We start from the raw sequence: 14,740 nt of genomic DNA, 5'->3' as shown, positions 1-14,740 counted from the left end.
GATATTTCTTACCTACATATCATTCGCAAATAAACAATACAAATAGATATAATAAGTAAACACGGTTTTACTCGAATTTCCTTCCGCCATCTTCTGATGATAGTAACGATCGTTACTATCATCAGTTTAATACCAGTGATAATTGTCCTCAGCGTTTCCAGAAACCAAGACAATATAATTTTCAATGACCTGTTTTGATATACAACAAAAATTCAAAGGTCCAGTATTTTATTGCAAATTGTCTTTTGCATTCAACTTGGACATGAGATAAAGCATGCATATTATTCAGCATTATTGTTTGTAAGATAGATAAGTTCTAGGATTTGAATAAAAAGTTTTAAATACTTTTTTATCGCCGATCCCTACGATAATATCCAAAGACCTTTAAAAGTAATAAATACGATCACGAAACGTAGCAGTTTTTAATCATTTTATTTATTATTCTTTGTTGTGGAAATAATCACATAAGATGTAGTTGGAGTTATTATTTTGCATAAAATGGATTACTCTAAGCATTTTGGGTTGCGACATTTATAAAACGTACTTGAATTACCGCTTTTTGGCAGGTGAAAACATTTTCATGATGTTTGTAAAAGAATTTTCAGAAAACAGTTTTGAAAAAAATATGTACCTAAATTACAAATAGTAGCCTCTGCGTGGAGAAATCACGGAAGGGGGTGGGGTGGGGTGGTGTGGGGTGGTGGTGGTGGTGGTGGGAAGGGGGGGGGGAATAATCGCTATCCGGGACTTTCGGCTTTCGGCCATACTACATTTACCACATACCGACATCCGGGTGTTTCCACTTTAAGTCACGTGACAATTAGCATCGTGGAGGAAGGAAAAAAGGTTTGACCTGAACTAAAGATATATTCTTTTCGTCATGAAAATTATTGCATTTTTTAATATATAGATTATTGTGAAGTACTAAGCGTGTAATTACTATATTCAGATGCACCAATATTTTGTCTACCAAACAGGTCGTACTGGGGAAGACTCCCCAGATCTGCATTATGCATTGGGCCAGGGACCTATTTTAGTAGGCTAGATAGAATGTTCTATCGTTAAAATGATAATGTCCTACGGACCCGAATTGAGGGCCCGTCCCGAGACACAGTTAGATTATTCTAACTAGCATTAGGCTAGTTAAACTTGCAGAGCTGGTCTTTTTTCCATGTATGGCAAGGAATAAGGACTCTGTCTTGCCATATCTACTTTTTTCATCCGAGATTGATCAGTCTTTTGCATCTATAACGCTTACTATGTTTCAATCATATTTAATTTTGTGTTCTGCATTCACTTACGGTCTATCCTCTGGAAGATTAGAAAGAAAAGTTTGCATTCGATTGTTCATATGCATACCTTCATCACAGAATCTGAATTTTAATCAATAAATAGTTATAAAAAGAAAAGAAAACAAAAACCAACACCCACACACACATATGATATATATATTTGTACATGGTGGTGAGGCCTTGGTAGGAATGTTTAAAATATCGTTAAAGTATGTCCGTCCGTTGTTGGATTGTTGCGAGGGAGTTTAGACTTCTGAAGCAACGGATGAGAAGGAAAATAATTTCCGAGCTTAATTGATTATAAAATCGGGCCTGAATCGAAGGGGGGGGGGGGGGGGGGGGGGAGCAAAATGTCGTTGCACACCTGGTATATTTATGTATATATATATATATATAGATGGGTTTTTTTTTTCTATAAAATTTATTGATTAAAAATCAGATACCCAGTGTTCGAAATTAACCATAGACCGAGTCTATGCCAATTGTAATTGGGATAGACCAAATTGTCTCTTCCGATTTTCTAGGTTTAAAGCAATAGAGTTATCCCAAAAGTCGACGTCTGATAAATGTTATGAGGAAAGGAGGACATTGTTATGGAAATAGAAAGTAAATATGCTTTCTAAGTACAATAGAAGTAAATGACAATGTTTCAAATTTGTGTTATTTTTTTTTATGTTGCAGCTTATGCCAATTAGATGAGGTCTATATCATCTTGTTTTGGCATAGACCCGTGGTCTATACCAAATTTTAAACCAATTTCGAACACTGGATACCTGTGCCTTAGGGGTGGGATAATTCCCTTCCCAGCTGATCCGATACGTATCACAATACTTGGCTCATGATATGATACATATTGTGGTACTTTGCATATCAATAAAAACTAGAAGAAGAAAAAGGATTTCAAATCTATTCAGTTCCAATCAAAACAAAAAAATATCACTCATTTCAGCTACATGTAGTTACTTGACTAGAATATCACAATGCACCAAATACTTCACAAATTCGATGTTTCTTACACTGTTTTCCCTTTTGTAAACTGGCAAGCCAAACCTCTCCCATACCCCTGACTTGCTCTAAATCGGTTTTGTTAATGTTATGTAGTCCGTCATGTTTTTTTTTTTATGTTCTACTTTTATTTTCTGCAAGGCAGACTTAAAAATAACCATCTTGTGACAATCGAATATTTTTGGAAAACACTGTGATGGGTATCGTCATTTAATTGACATGTATATCGATCCGTATATTGTCAAGATGAATATCACCGATGGATCGTCCCTCCTTTACTGTGCCTTGATTTATGGAAATACACTTAGAAATTAATTATGGTCTTTTTTCCAGTCGATTGATGTTAACATCAAATGTAAGCTTCTTTACCCACAAAGTACAGCTAAGACATTGCATTGTAGGAATACGATATTTACACTGTCGCAATGATCCATACCATTAATGTCAATTATGTGTATCATGCACATAGGTGGCAGTTTGTAAATTACCAGTTTTGCTGCAAACATGACTGATCTTGCTTTTCATACCCATGTTTTTTCTGTTGATATACATGTATATACGCCTACGGTATGACTGTTGGACTGAACTAGTGATGAAACGATTGTCGGTCGGTTAGAGCTCTATGATGCTACTAATCAATAACAAAATAAAAGGTGTCGACATTGTTGACCCCAAAAAAAATGTTAGATTTTCTTTTCGATAAAATGGCGGGAGAATTAACGGTAATAACAACGCCATTCAACATTCAGATTTAAAGGAGTCTGACTCTTATAACTTTTGGACATTGTGATTATAGATAAATTCCATTACTTGATACCTCGAAATTCTCATTGATTTACCTGTGAACAAAAGGAACATAGAAGAATTCAAATGTTTCCATATGTTTAATGATTCTTTTATGTATTTTGAAACAAAAAACCCACTTAAATGACAATTCCGATTATAATCAATTATTAATGGATTACATGTGTCCGATTATTACTGATAATCGATTATGGTTTTTGGTCCTATTGCCCATCACCATGAACTTACTTAGTGGGGTACTTGAGATTCCTCTGTCTCTTATCCCCACTTTTACATTGAAGATTCACTAATCAAATGATTATGCCACAAGTCTTTACTAATATTATGCTATCCATGCGCTTAGTAAAACGTGCCCTATCCCACAGATGAAGCATCACTTTGAATAAGATCCCCTCGCTATTCTCTATTTATTTGCACATGAAGTCAGCACACAAATACACAAAATTCCAATCGGGGTTGGAGTATCACATTTAAATGGATCATTCTGTTATGTTTTTTTGTCCTTTATTAAACAAATATATGGTAGTCACATTTCACAGACTGATTTTTTTTGGGGCCAAAATGCCACCGATATTTGGCTGTTTCCGCTCACTAAAATTAGCTATTTTTTCCCAATTATATATATATATTTTCCCCAATTTCAAATCTAGGGAAATTAGGCCATTTAAAAAAGGGTTACTGTGTATTGCTGACAAAGAGTAAATACGTTTTTTTCTTCAGTTTTATTCTCCAAACTGCACATGCAAAAGGTTTTGTAAAGAATATGTAAAACAATAGAGGCATCCATATAAGCAGATATGCAGTGAAGTATAGATAGTTTCCAGATACACATTAAGCCATATTGTTGACAATTTAGTTTGACCGCCATTGTATGTAGGGTCAGGCTAATAACTGGAAGTGGCCAACAGTATAGGGTTTTACTAAAATCCGAAAAATACAAAAAGGAGAGACATTCTGGAAACTTGATTATTAATATAATATTTACAAGATTATGGGTACAAATGCTGGTGAATTGATAATTTATTATTCTTTATGAAATTAGACAATAAGTATTTCTTAGGAAAAGTAAATAATATCTATGCAAGGTGTGACTTCCAATACATATTTAATGTTAAATAATGATTTATTTTATGATTTTAAATCAGATCTGAAATAAACCTCAAACAAAAAAATTGTTATTTGATTATTTTATGCATCTTTACCATTTTCATTTACTATGAATGATTTTTCCCAATTTGAGGAAAATGTCGCTAATTTTTCCCAATTCAAAAGGAGGGGTGGTAGTTTGAAAAATAAAAAAAATCACTGACAGATAATTGAATTATAATTTTGTATGACTTGTAGACTAATATGGCTGAAGAAACAGACACCACAATGGAGGAAAAGTTGTTGGCTGGTGATGAGGTTAAAAAAGAAGGAGGAGGTAAATTGTATTTAATTATACAGTTATTTTAAGCACGGTGTTATCATCATTACTGTTATTTTTGAGGCACCTGGGTTTGAAGATTTGGGGAACATATTGCAATTAGTTGATCTGCTTTTCTGTCCTTCTCTTCCTCTTTTTCTGGGCTATAACTTTAGAAACGTAAGAAATGTTTCCTATTTTTACTTTGAATTGAATTGCATCTGGGGTCAATGGATTTAGGGCCTCTTACTGGAAATATTCGATGTTTCTATTTGCACCAATAAAAAATCTTGTCTCTAAGGATTGCCATTGTTTATAATTTTACATATGAGTTCCATTTTATTGACCTCTTCTTTCTATTTAAGAGGAGGTGAAGAAATTGGTTAACTCATACAATGTATCATACAAAACAAATTATTAGCCTCGGAATTTCCAAGAAGTTTTTTACTCCTCAAAATTGGGGGGAAATCAGTAGTATGTTGCTTACACAGACATGATTTTTCTCCGCTTTAAAGCGAAATTCCGCTTTCCGAATTTCTCATTTCCGCTCTAAATTTTAAAATCCGCTTTTGTTAGTATTCCGGAATTTTCCGTCATTGATGCGGGTTTTACTTGTTGTAAAATGCTTCAAGTTATATATGTCTTCTGATTGTTCATTGGTTGAATTGTCGTCTCGCTATTCGGTTTCTCCAATCAACAGTTTGTTTAAGTAACTGATCTCATTTTAAAACAATGTCTGCACACGTTGTGCAGCGAGGTGGCGATGTAAAAACTATCGATAAGGGCCTACGTAATGTATGGGAATGGCTGGAGAAGGTAGTCAAATCTTCACAACTTTAATATGGGTCTCTGGAGGTCATTCCTGAGGGGTTTCAAATGTTAAAATAGCCATTTTCGGCAGGGGGCCTTTGGCCTCCTGGACCCCCAGATCAGGGGCGCTGCCCCTTAACACCCCGCTGGGGGAGGACCCCCAGACCCCCTTCAGTTGTTTTTTTCTTTTCTTAGGAATCATGTCTGCTTACAGAATGGTTATGTTTATCAGTAACAGTTAAATAAGAAAGAAATACTGTGAAAAGAATGTCATTTTCCTTGTGGGTGAAAAGGCATGGCATCTGTTAAATGCAGATAGATATTGATAATAGCATTTGTGTTTGTGTGTGTAATGACCCTTACTTTTGAGTGAGCTTAGATGAAAAAAAGTTGGAATATGGCAATGATGGGAGCAATTGGCTTTTCCTAAATCTTGTTTGTTTTTGCCACTAAATAAGTTGTTTCACTTGTAGACACAATGGACACAAGTGAGGATGCAGGAGCATCTGATTTAGTAGAAGTACAAAAGGATGAGGAAGAAGCTGAAGAGGAAGAAGATAAGGATAAAACAACTGAAAAGCGAGAGGAAGAAAACTCGCTTTTAACCAATGGTTTGTTTTGTTATGAAAAATGATTTTTGAAAATTATTTATAAATTGAATACTATAAGGTCACAGTAGGGATGCCAAGTATATAAGGCTTTAGGGGGTGTCTATTTATAATCTCTGTTAGTCTCTTTCATAACTTTGAGAGACATTAGATGATCATAATTTGTACAGAGGTAACATTTGGTATGGCCAGGTGGTGTATCATAACCCTAATACAAGTTTTATGTCTAGGACAGGGTCAGTTCAAATCATAGTCTTGTTCATAACTTTTTAATGACGGGATAGGACCTATATGATATTTAGTGTAACCCCCAGTTTGTTTTGTATTAGTCTCATTAGGGTAGGTCTTATTTAACCCTTTCACTGACTACCCCTATATGATATTTAGTGTAACCCCCAGTTTGTTTTGTATTAGTCCCATTAGGATAGGTCTTATTTAACCCTTTCACTGACTACTTCCCTTATATGAATAACACTACGATGATGGAGTTCTTGAGGAAATTTCATAAAAATGTATATTTTATGTTAAAGTGTCATAATTATTTGATAAAAAAAAAGATATGGAATTGAAATTTGGTTAAGTTGATAGAAAACACGTTCAGGTATATATTCGTACTGTTTGCAAGGTCGTAACGGATTAATTTGCAGGTAAATTAGGTATAGAAAAGCAATTAGCAGGTAAAATCTGAATTTTTAAAACATTTTTTTCTCTCCAAACTTCAATAATTGCGAAAGATTTATTCGACAAACAATTATGTCCATGCATTTTTTCTAGCGCAGTCAATTTTTTTTTTTTCAAACAAAGTGTCCATGAAAAACATGGGAAAAGTTCAAAGGGGAAGAGTTCCCATCAAAAATTCTTCACAGTTCAGACCTTGCTGAAAAATTTGAAGACATGCAGTATGGTGTAATTGAATTGAAAATTGATATCGCAATCATATGCAGGCAAAAAACTGATAAATTCTCCATTGTTTTCCTCCTCATTTATGATTTGTAAAATTATATCAATCAAGTTGCTCATCGTCCCAAGCATGATATAATTTAACAACTTTCTCATTATAATGATTATTTTGACCTGCGCTTGGAAGTACTGTTAAGACCCTCATCTCAGGTCAGCCATTACTGTAAACAAGTTCCCAAATCACATAAAATCTCCCTCAAAGCGACATGCAGTCTTTGTGCGTAACCTTTTTTTTTACTACAAGCCCAATGGGCAAGTATGAGTGCAAAGCTCAGTCAGATTCTTCAGAATCTTCCAGTTCTGATTCTTCTAGCTATTCATCATCGTTGTCATCCTAATTACAGTAAAAACTAGGGTTACCTTATGCTCATACATACTGAAAGTCTGATGCTGCTGTTGTCTAAAATTATTGGAGCCAGACACAAACTTACAATTTACAATGTTTTCCTTCTTGCACCAGATGTGAAATAAGAGACCATCATTGTATTCAAGCCAGGGCCAGTTCTCCTGCCAAACATGCTAATCATTTTTTTGTCACTTTGTTTCCTCATACTCATTAGCACCAACTGTCTCTTCCTCTCTTGTAAAAGGTGCCTCCATGGCTGAGTGCTTCGATCATCACGCTCAAAATCACACTGCCTCTCAACCCTGGTCGGCGTGGGTTCGAATCCCGCTCGCGCCGGTAAGTGAGAACGTTTCCCAGTTTACTTTCGGAAGGTTGGTGGTCTCTTCCCAGGTACATTGTAACTGGGTTCTCTCTCCCACCAATAAAAACTGGGCGCCACCAGATAACTGGAAAATTGATCAATCTCTTGTAAAAGCGAGATATTTCAAGGATTTTCTACAAGCAATCACCCTTGTTGTGAAATCGTAAACTGATTAAACTCTGCCGAAAATATGTACTGGTCCACTGGGCATGCGCGTCAATTTGTGGTAGCCCGATCCCAATTTTACTAACCCCAGTCATCGGACTACCACTTAATTTCGAAGACTGGACATGTTACCTTTTAATCGGTAGGAAAATTCAATTAGTGTTAAATCCCAGTACAATGTTGTGATGGATTTGCTTAACGTGATCCTTGTCTGAGTTGGGAACTGTCGGTGAAAGGGTTATATTTAACAGCGCTAAAATTTTGTCTAATCAGTGTATGCAAGCATTATCATGTAGTGTGATGTCACTCAGACTCTTGTTCGAACATTGTCTTTATGGCTAGTGTGGGGCCATGATTGGGATTCAAAGTGTTGTTTTAAAAATGTTAAAATGACTCTGTGAAGAACAACATGATTTGATTAGGCTAAATATATACTTTATGACTGCATTGATCAACATGTCAGATGGATTCAGCTCTGTTTAGACTGTTCCTCCACTTGGCAAAAGGTGGTGTCTACTTATTGTAAAGGTTTACATAGGAAGTCTTTGAAGATTTAAAAAACATTGACTAAATAACTTTTTGGTGTAAGCAACATTGGAGTCAAATACACAGAGTTTAATACAGATTATTCATAAAAATGTTTTGCACCATTACGAAGATACGATGGAACTTTAGCCCTATCCTGAAAACGTCGGAATAAAAAAAATTGGAGAGGGCTAAATTATTACAGCTAATGGTTATTTAGCTGAAACTATTGCTGTTGATAATGGATTGACCGTATGCAAAACATTGCATGTAGAGACTGGAAATCAAGTGTGCAAACAGCGTACATAACTAAATTGATCTGCTCGCTGAATATTGGGTGTAAAGCATGGCCCAAAGGGTGATGAATTATTTTTGGATAATTTGTAAATATTGGGTGAATTGACACTTCTGCACAGAAACCTTCTTTTTACCTATGCTATTAATTATCTTAACAGCTATCAAAGGACCCATCAGGCTTTCTGTTGTACTCATCAAGGATTTGGGAAATCATGATCTACATCAAGTTCTGCACAGATGCTCCAAAGCCACCCTGGAAATGGAGAGAAGAAGAGGGTACCCGTTTTTGTTTTGATAGTAATATTTGTCATGCCACCTTCAAAGGTGTGAGGCAGATATGCCTTGCATCTGTTGGTCTAAAAAAAATTTACCTAACTGATAAACAGAGATCAAGAGTTTCCAAAAACCAAAAAATTTGTATCAGTCATAGAGACTGGTGGATCTGAGTGTTGTAACACAGACCCAAAAGGAATTCTGTCAGTCAAAATAAATTCTACGATGTCGTATGAATAATTATAGATTCTATTGAGAGGACTGAAATATACTTTGATATTATTTATGATGTACAGTAACTGTTAAATAAGGAAGTGTATTCCAAGTTTTATTTCAATAAGCTGTTTCTACATGTTCATTTCTCCCCCATATATCTCTTAGTCTCTCTCACTTTCATTCTGTTCAGTCTATCTCACTTTTACTTTCAATCTGTTCAAAGTCTCTCTCATTTTCACTTTCAATCTGTTCAAAGTCTCTCTCATTTTCACTTTCATTCTGTTCAAAGTCTCTCATTTTCACTTTCATTCTGTTCATTGTCTCTCTCATTTTCACTTTCATTCTGTTCACAACCTGTCTCATACATTCCACTTGAAATTCTCACATGCAATTGTCGTATTTTTTTTTCATCATCAAGACTACTAGACTAGGCAGGTTGATCATGACTAGTAATTGACCCATATTGATTTTCCCTTTGCCTGATACCCTTGGTTTATCATTAACGAAAAATTAGTAAATGGAAATATTAGAGTTTGATCCCACTTTATTGAATTGCATCTTGTATTTACAGTGTTTTGACCTTGTGGTTTGATCCATGGAGATCTATCGGAGCTCTTGCCATTCTCAAGAAACTCGCAAAGTTGCAATTGTCTGGAGAAGATTTCAAAATGGAGTGCCCGAAAGCTTTAGCATCAATGCTTGGTATGTGACTTCTATATTTGCACGTTTAGAATTTCCTTATACGGAAGTATTGTGTCGGAATATTACAATTTTGGGTTTCTGTAATTTTTAATGTGCTTCTATTCCAGTTATGAATTGAAAAATGTTTTGTATGCTTTAGCAACGTACTAGAGAACTGGAGTATTATTTTACCATTGTTCCTCTGTTGTTTCATTCAGGCTCACAGAAGATAAAAGAAAAATATCCTGATGCCAAATTTGGTAAATATTGATCAAATGAGAGGATATCAAGGGATTGATGTGTATACATACTAGTTATAGGACTTCAATGTTTAACATGTGTATTCCTTTTTGTGAGGGTCATTTAATATATACCATGATTAATGATGTATTCCTTGGAATACTCTAGTTAAGTCAAAGGTCATAGGTTACGATGTTTTCAATTGGGGGAGGGCCATATATTATATGTTTTACAAACAATTCTTGTTAATTTTTCTATTGAATATTGAGCAACATAAACATGTATAATGCTCTTTTCATTGACAGAACTTGCAACTCTTCATTGTTATGATGCATGGATTCTGACTTATGCTAGAGATTGGCACCTGTTCTAAATCAACTTTTTAGAAACCACAATGGTTTCAGCTTAACCCTGTCACCCCCTCTCGGACTATTCCATACAAAATATGGGTCATTTCCAATCAAGCAAGACCAAAAGGGGTGACAGGGTTTTGATATGACTTATGAATTTACAGGAAACAAAAATAAAACTCTCTATGTTCATGACATACCACTCGACACTACTGAGGAAGTTTTACGGGCAATGTTCCCTGATGTATCTAGTGTCAACATGCCCGTCGATAAAGAGGGGAAGAAGCTGGGGTAAGTGTCGGCTACTTGCCACCATGGCAAGTTGCTGTTGCTTTCATTCTACAATATTTCGACCATCAGTTTTGTTTCCACTTAACCACATGCAGAGATCTTCATATTGACCCAGCATGTGTTACCAACTGTATAAGTGGTCACAGAAGACGATAGCTAAGGTCACAGTGAATGATGTTTTGTATTGTCTATGTTTACATTCTGAACAGATAGTTCATTTAGAGTTAATTAAGATGTTTGTTTTTGTAGTTGAACTTCTTTTTAGCTCACCTGAGGCATAAGGTGAAATGATTTATTCTCTCTCGAAATTTGTCATCTGTCATTTACATCCCCTGACCCTGGGGTGCAAACTTGAACACAAGGTTTATGATTTAACAAGAGAATTATCCAGGTACATATTTTAATGTTATTTTCAAGACCTGTAAGGTTTCAGACATCATGCAGTACAGATTCTAGAAGTGAAATGATAAGACAACTTTATAATATAATATGTATTGCGGTATTTGCCGTACTGTGTTATTTTTTTATAGGAAGCATTTTGAAAATCTGTGTATCTTTTCAAGGCAAATGGGTGTATTAGATTCCAGCAGGTGTATTCTTTTATTTTTAATGTTTGTCATTTATCTCAATATTCAATATGGTTATTAAATTTCTTGGAATCCTCATCTCTTTCAAGGGAAAGTAAAATACAACAAATTGTGAACTTTGTCCAAACGAAAACAGTAAAAATTAAAACCATGAATGGATTATAAGGAACCACAGAGAGGTTCAATATGTTGTGAACTGTTTGCACCCATAACAAATTCTTTCAAGTAGTACTGCTTGGGTTAGGGCAGAGCAACAAAATAGAGATAAGAACTTTTATGTAGAAAAGTATTGCAAATGTAAACAGATATTGTAGAAAACCTTGATTTTGAGACCACAAGATTGCATTTTTGTCATATTTACATGTGAACATTCGGTGCAGTAAAAAAATCCATGACCATCATTATGACATTGCTTAATGATAGGATTGGACCAAAGTAGGGGAAATTTTTTCTGGTCGAGCATTCGAAGCTTAATTTGAATTGAAACATGCTCTTGTAACATTAATTAAAAATTATTCAAAAACTTTATACATGCTATGAATCAAAGGGGGGGGGGGGGGATGTAACTGCTCAGGTGAGCTATGTGGTCTTATTGTTTATATGTCAGTCTTGTACATTTACAACTCTGAAATGGAAAAGAGAAGAAGTAATTATAATTAAATGACTAGATGTAAAGCATTCTGTCTTGATTACAGGGTAGCCATTCTGGATTTCATATCTGGAAAGGACTGTGCTGCAGCACTGGAGAGAAATCCTGCTGTTCTGATTGGAGAATCAAACTGTACTGTAGACTGGTACTTTCCTGCACCTGAAGATGGTATTCACATCAAATATTTAATCCTAGTCTATTTATACATGTATATACATAACTGTCCATTTACTGTTACATGATTAGTGAGATATCCAGACATTTAAATCCTGTACAAACATGAGAATTGGAACTACAATACAAGTTTCCACAAACATGCTTATCATTCTTAACACTGCAAAAAAGTGTTCTACGGTACCGAATAGTGGGTTTATTCTGCAGGTCGAAAATTTGGCGATTTGTTGGCTCAAAGGTATGCTGATAATTTTATCGGAATAAATTTTGGCAGACAGGGAAGAGATGTCTCTCTTTCAAATATGCTATCTAATGGCTAAAATAAGCCAATATTATAACCCTGTGGAAAAAACCCGCTCTACGGTATCTTGTAGATGTTGAATTCAGTTTTAAGGCTCGTTAAAATATATAACAATGTTGTGAATTTTTGTGGGTTGTTAAAGCATTCTGTTTTATTACAAGGTAACCATTCTGGATTTTATATCTAGAAAGGACTCTGCATAAGCTTGAATTTTTATTCCCCAATAAATTTCTGAAATTCTACAAAAGGAATGAAAATTCCTTCAATGTAATCATTTATATGGGATGATAAAGTTTTGGGAAGAAGATTGGGGCTTATTTTCAGAACATGTTTATTGTTTCATTTTTTAAAATCATTGTTATTAATGTTCAAGACTTCAAAAATGTTGTTGGTAATCATTAAACAACTTGCATAGGATTTTTTTCAGTACTCTGTATTGGATAATTTTTGATATTTGCCATGTTCATTAGCTAGAATTTTGGGAAAAGAATCCATTTTAATTTAGTAAATGTGGAACTTTTTTGAGATGCAAGTACAAACAAAATCACAAAATACACATATAAATTGCGTAGAAGTATTCTGTATTTAAAGACCCTTTCAAGATCTATTTTCAAGTATGGGTTTTGTTTTTGTGATGCCAAAAACAATAGGGCATATTTTTGAAATACAGTGACTCAATACATTTATATCAAAGGTTATTCAGTAGATTTTATATGATGAGAATATCAAAATGTTTTTAGCAGAGGAGCCCCAAGAGAAGCCTAAAAAGCAAAACAGGGATCACAGTGGTGGCTGGAGGAAGAGAAACCGCGGAGGCCAGAGCAGTGCTAATTTTGGTGGTGGTGGTGGTGGTGGAGGAGGATACCGTGACAATAGGGACAGGGGTTTCCGTGACAACAGAGGTGGTGCCATGGGCGGTTACGGACAGAAATACTGTAAGTGCCTATCAAAAACAAGTTAATACAACAAATACATGAGTACACATGGTGCAGTACAATAAATATGCCTGTATGTGTTCATGAATTACTCAAAGAATGCATCAATAGCAAATACTAAGCTTTGGGAAATCAGTAGGTTAAAGATACTAAGGTACATGTGCAACAAATTCATGCTTTTAAAAAAATCCTTTCAATGAAATTTCACTTTTATAAGATAAAATTTTCATTTTCCAGTGGCAAAACAGGAAAAGATGAATCAAATGTTGATGAACCAAATGCAGAACTTGGCCAGCATGGTGCAGGGGGGAGGAGGAGGACCTCCTCAAGGTTTTAGTAACCAGGGATATGGTTAGTAAATACGAAATTTAGAAATTTGGCTTTCTGGGCATATTTTTAAAAAATTGACGCTTCTTTTACGAGTTGTTTTACTACTTCATTTTTGTTCGCTCACCTGATGGAAATTTGTCTGTTGGCGTAAACTTCTCACATTTTCATCTTCTCCAGAACCACTGGGCCAATTTCAACTAAACTTTGCACAAAGCATCTTTGGGTGAAGGGGATTCAAGATTGTTCAAATGAAGGGCTATGCCCCTTGAAAGGGGAGATAATCACTAAAATAGGGTGGGTCATTTAAAAATTTCTTCAAGAACCACTGGGCCAGAAAAGCTGAAAATTACATGAAAGCTTCCTGACATAGTGAAGATTCAAGTTTGTTAAAATCATGATCCCTGGGGGTAGGGTGGGGGCCATCATAGAGGATCAAAGTTTTACATTAGAATATAGAGGGGAAATCTTCTTCTCAAGAACCAAACGGCCAGAAAAGTGAAGATTCAAGTGCAAACTCCCTGATATAGAGTAGATTCAAATTTGATTAGATCATGGCCCCTGGGGATAGGGTGATGGGGCCACATAAGGGGATGAAAGTTTTACATGCTGACATGTAAGGAAATCTTCTCCAGAACCATTGGGCCAATTTCAATCAAACTTGATACAAATCAGCCTTAGGTGAAGGGGATTCATATCAACTTTGTTAGAATAAAGGTCCATACCCCTTTCAAAGGGGAGATAATCACAAAAACACAAAAATAGGGTGGGACCATTTAAAAATCTTTTCAACAAGAACCACTGGGCCAGAAAAGCTGAGATTTACATGAAAGCTTCCTGACAAAGTGGAGATTCAAGTTTATAAAAAACGTGACCCCTGGGGTTAGGGTGGGGCCACAATTGGGGATCAAAAATTTACGTGCGAATGTATAGGGAACCAAATTTGGCACAAAGCATCCTTAGATGAAATTTGTTAATATGAAAGGCCATACCCATCTACAAGGACATGATATTTAATGAATTTGTAGTCAAATTTGATAAGTAAGTTTGATAATAAATGAATTTTTAGTTGTATTTGCAGTTTTAACTGAATTCATATGATAGACAATTTGCAATGACTTTTATGCTGACTCGATCT

At 35.2% G+C, this 14,740-nt stretch overlaps 1 protein-coding gene across 1 annotated transcript in view; it reads left to right on the top strand.

Annotated features, from left to right (window-relative positions):
- Nucleotides 1-785: 785 nt before the first annotated feature.
- LOC125669075 (uncharacterized) overlaps nt 786-14,740 on the top strand; it is a 29,118-nt gene continuing 15,163 nt past the window's right edge. The window contains exons 1-10 of the mRNA XM_056161418.1: nt 786-846; nt 4,446-4,524; nt 5,790-5,927; nt 8,737-8,854; nt 9,639-9,769; nt 9,967-10,008; nt 10,503-10,629; nt 11,912-12,033; nt 13,081-13,275; nt 13,513-13,626. Of these exons, the coding sequence (XP_056017393.1) occupies nt 4,452-4,524; nt 5,790-5,927; nt 8,737-8,854; nt 9,639-9,769; nt 9,967-10,008; nt 10,503-10,629; nt 11,912-12,033; nt 13,081-13,275; nt 13,513-13,626 (1,060 nt within the window). The 5' untranslated portion in view covers nt 786-846; nt 4,446-4,451. The remainder of the gene's footprint in view (nt 847-4,445; nt 4,525-5,789; nt 5,928-8,736; nt 8,855-9,638; nt 9,770-9,966; nt 10,009-10,502; nt 10,630-11,911; nt 12,034-13,080; nt 13,276-13,512; nt 13,627-14,740) is intronic.

The sequence above is a fragment of the Ostrea edulis genome, chromosome 4, assembly GCF_947568905.1.
Source record: "Ostrea edulis chromosome 4, xbOstEdul1.1, whole genome shotgun sequence".
Lineage (NCBI taxonomy): Eukaryota > Metazoa > Mollusca > Bivalvia > Ostreida > Ostreidae > Ostrea > Ostrea edulis.
Note: the sequence above shows the minus strand (reverse complement) of the source record. Positions and strands in the feature narration are given on the sequence as shown.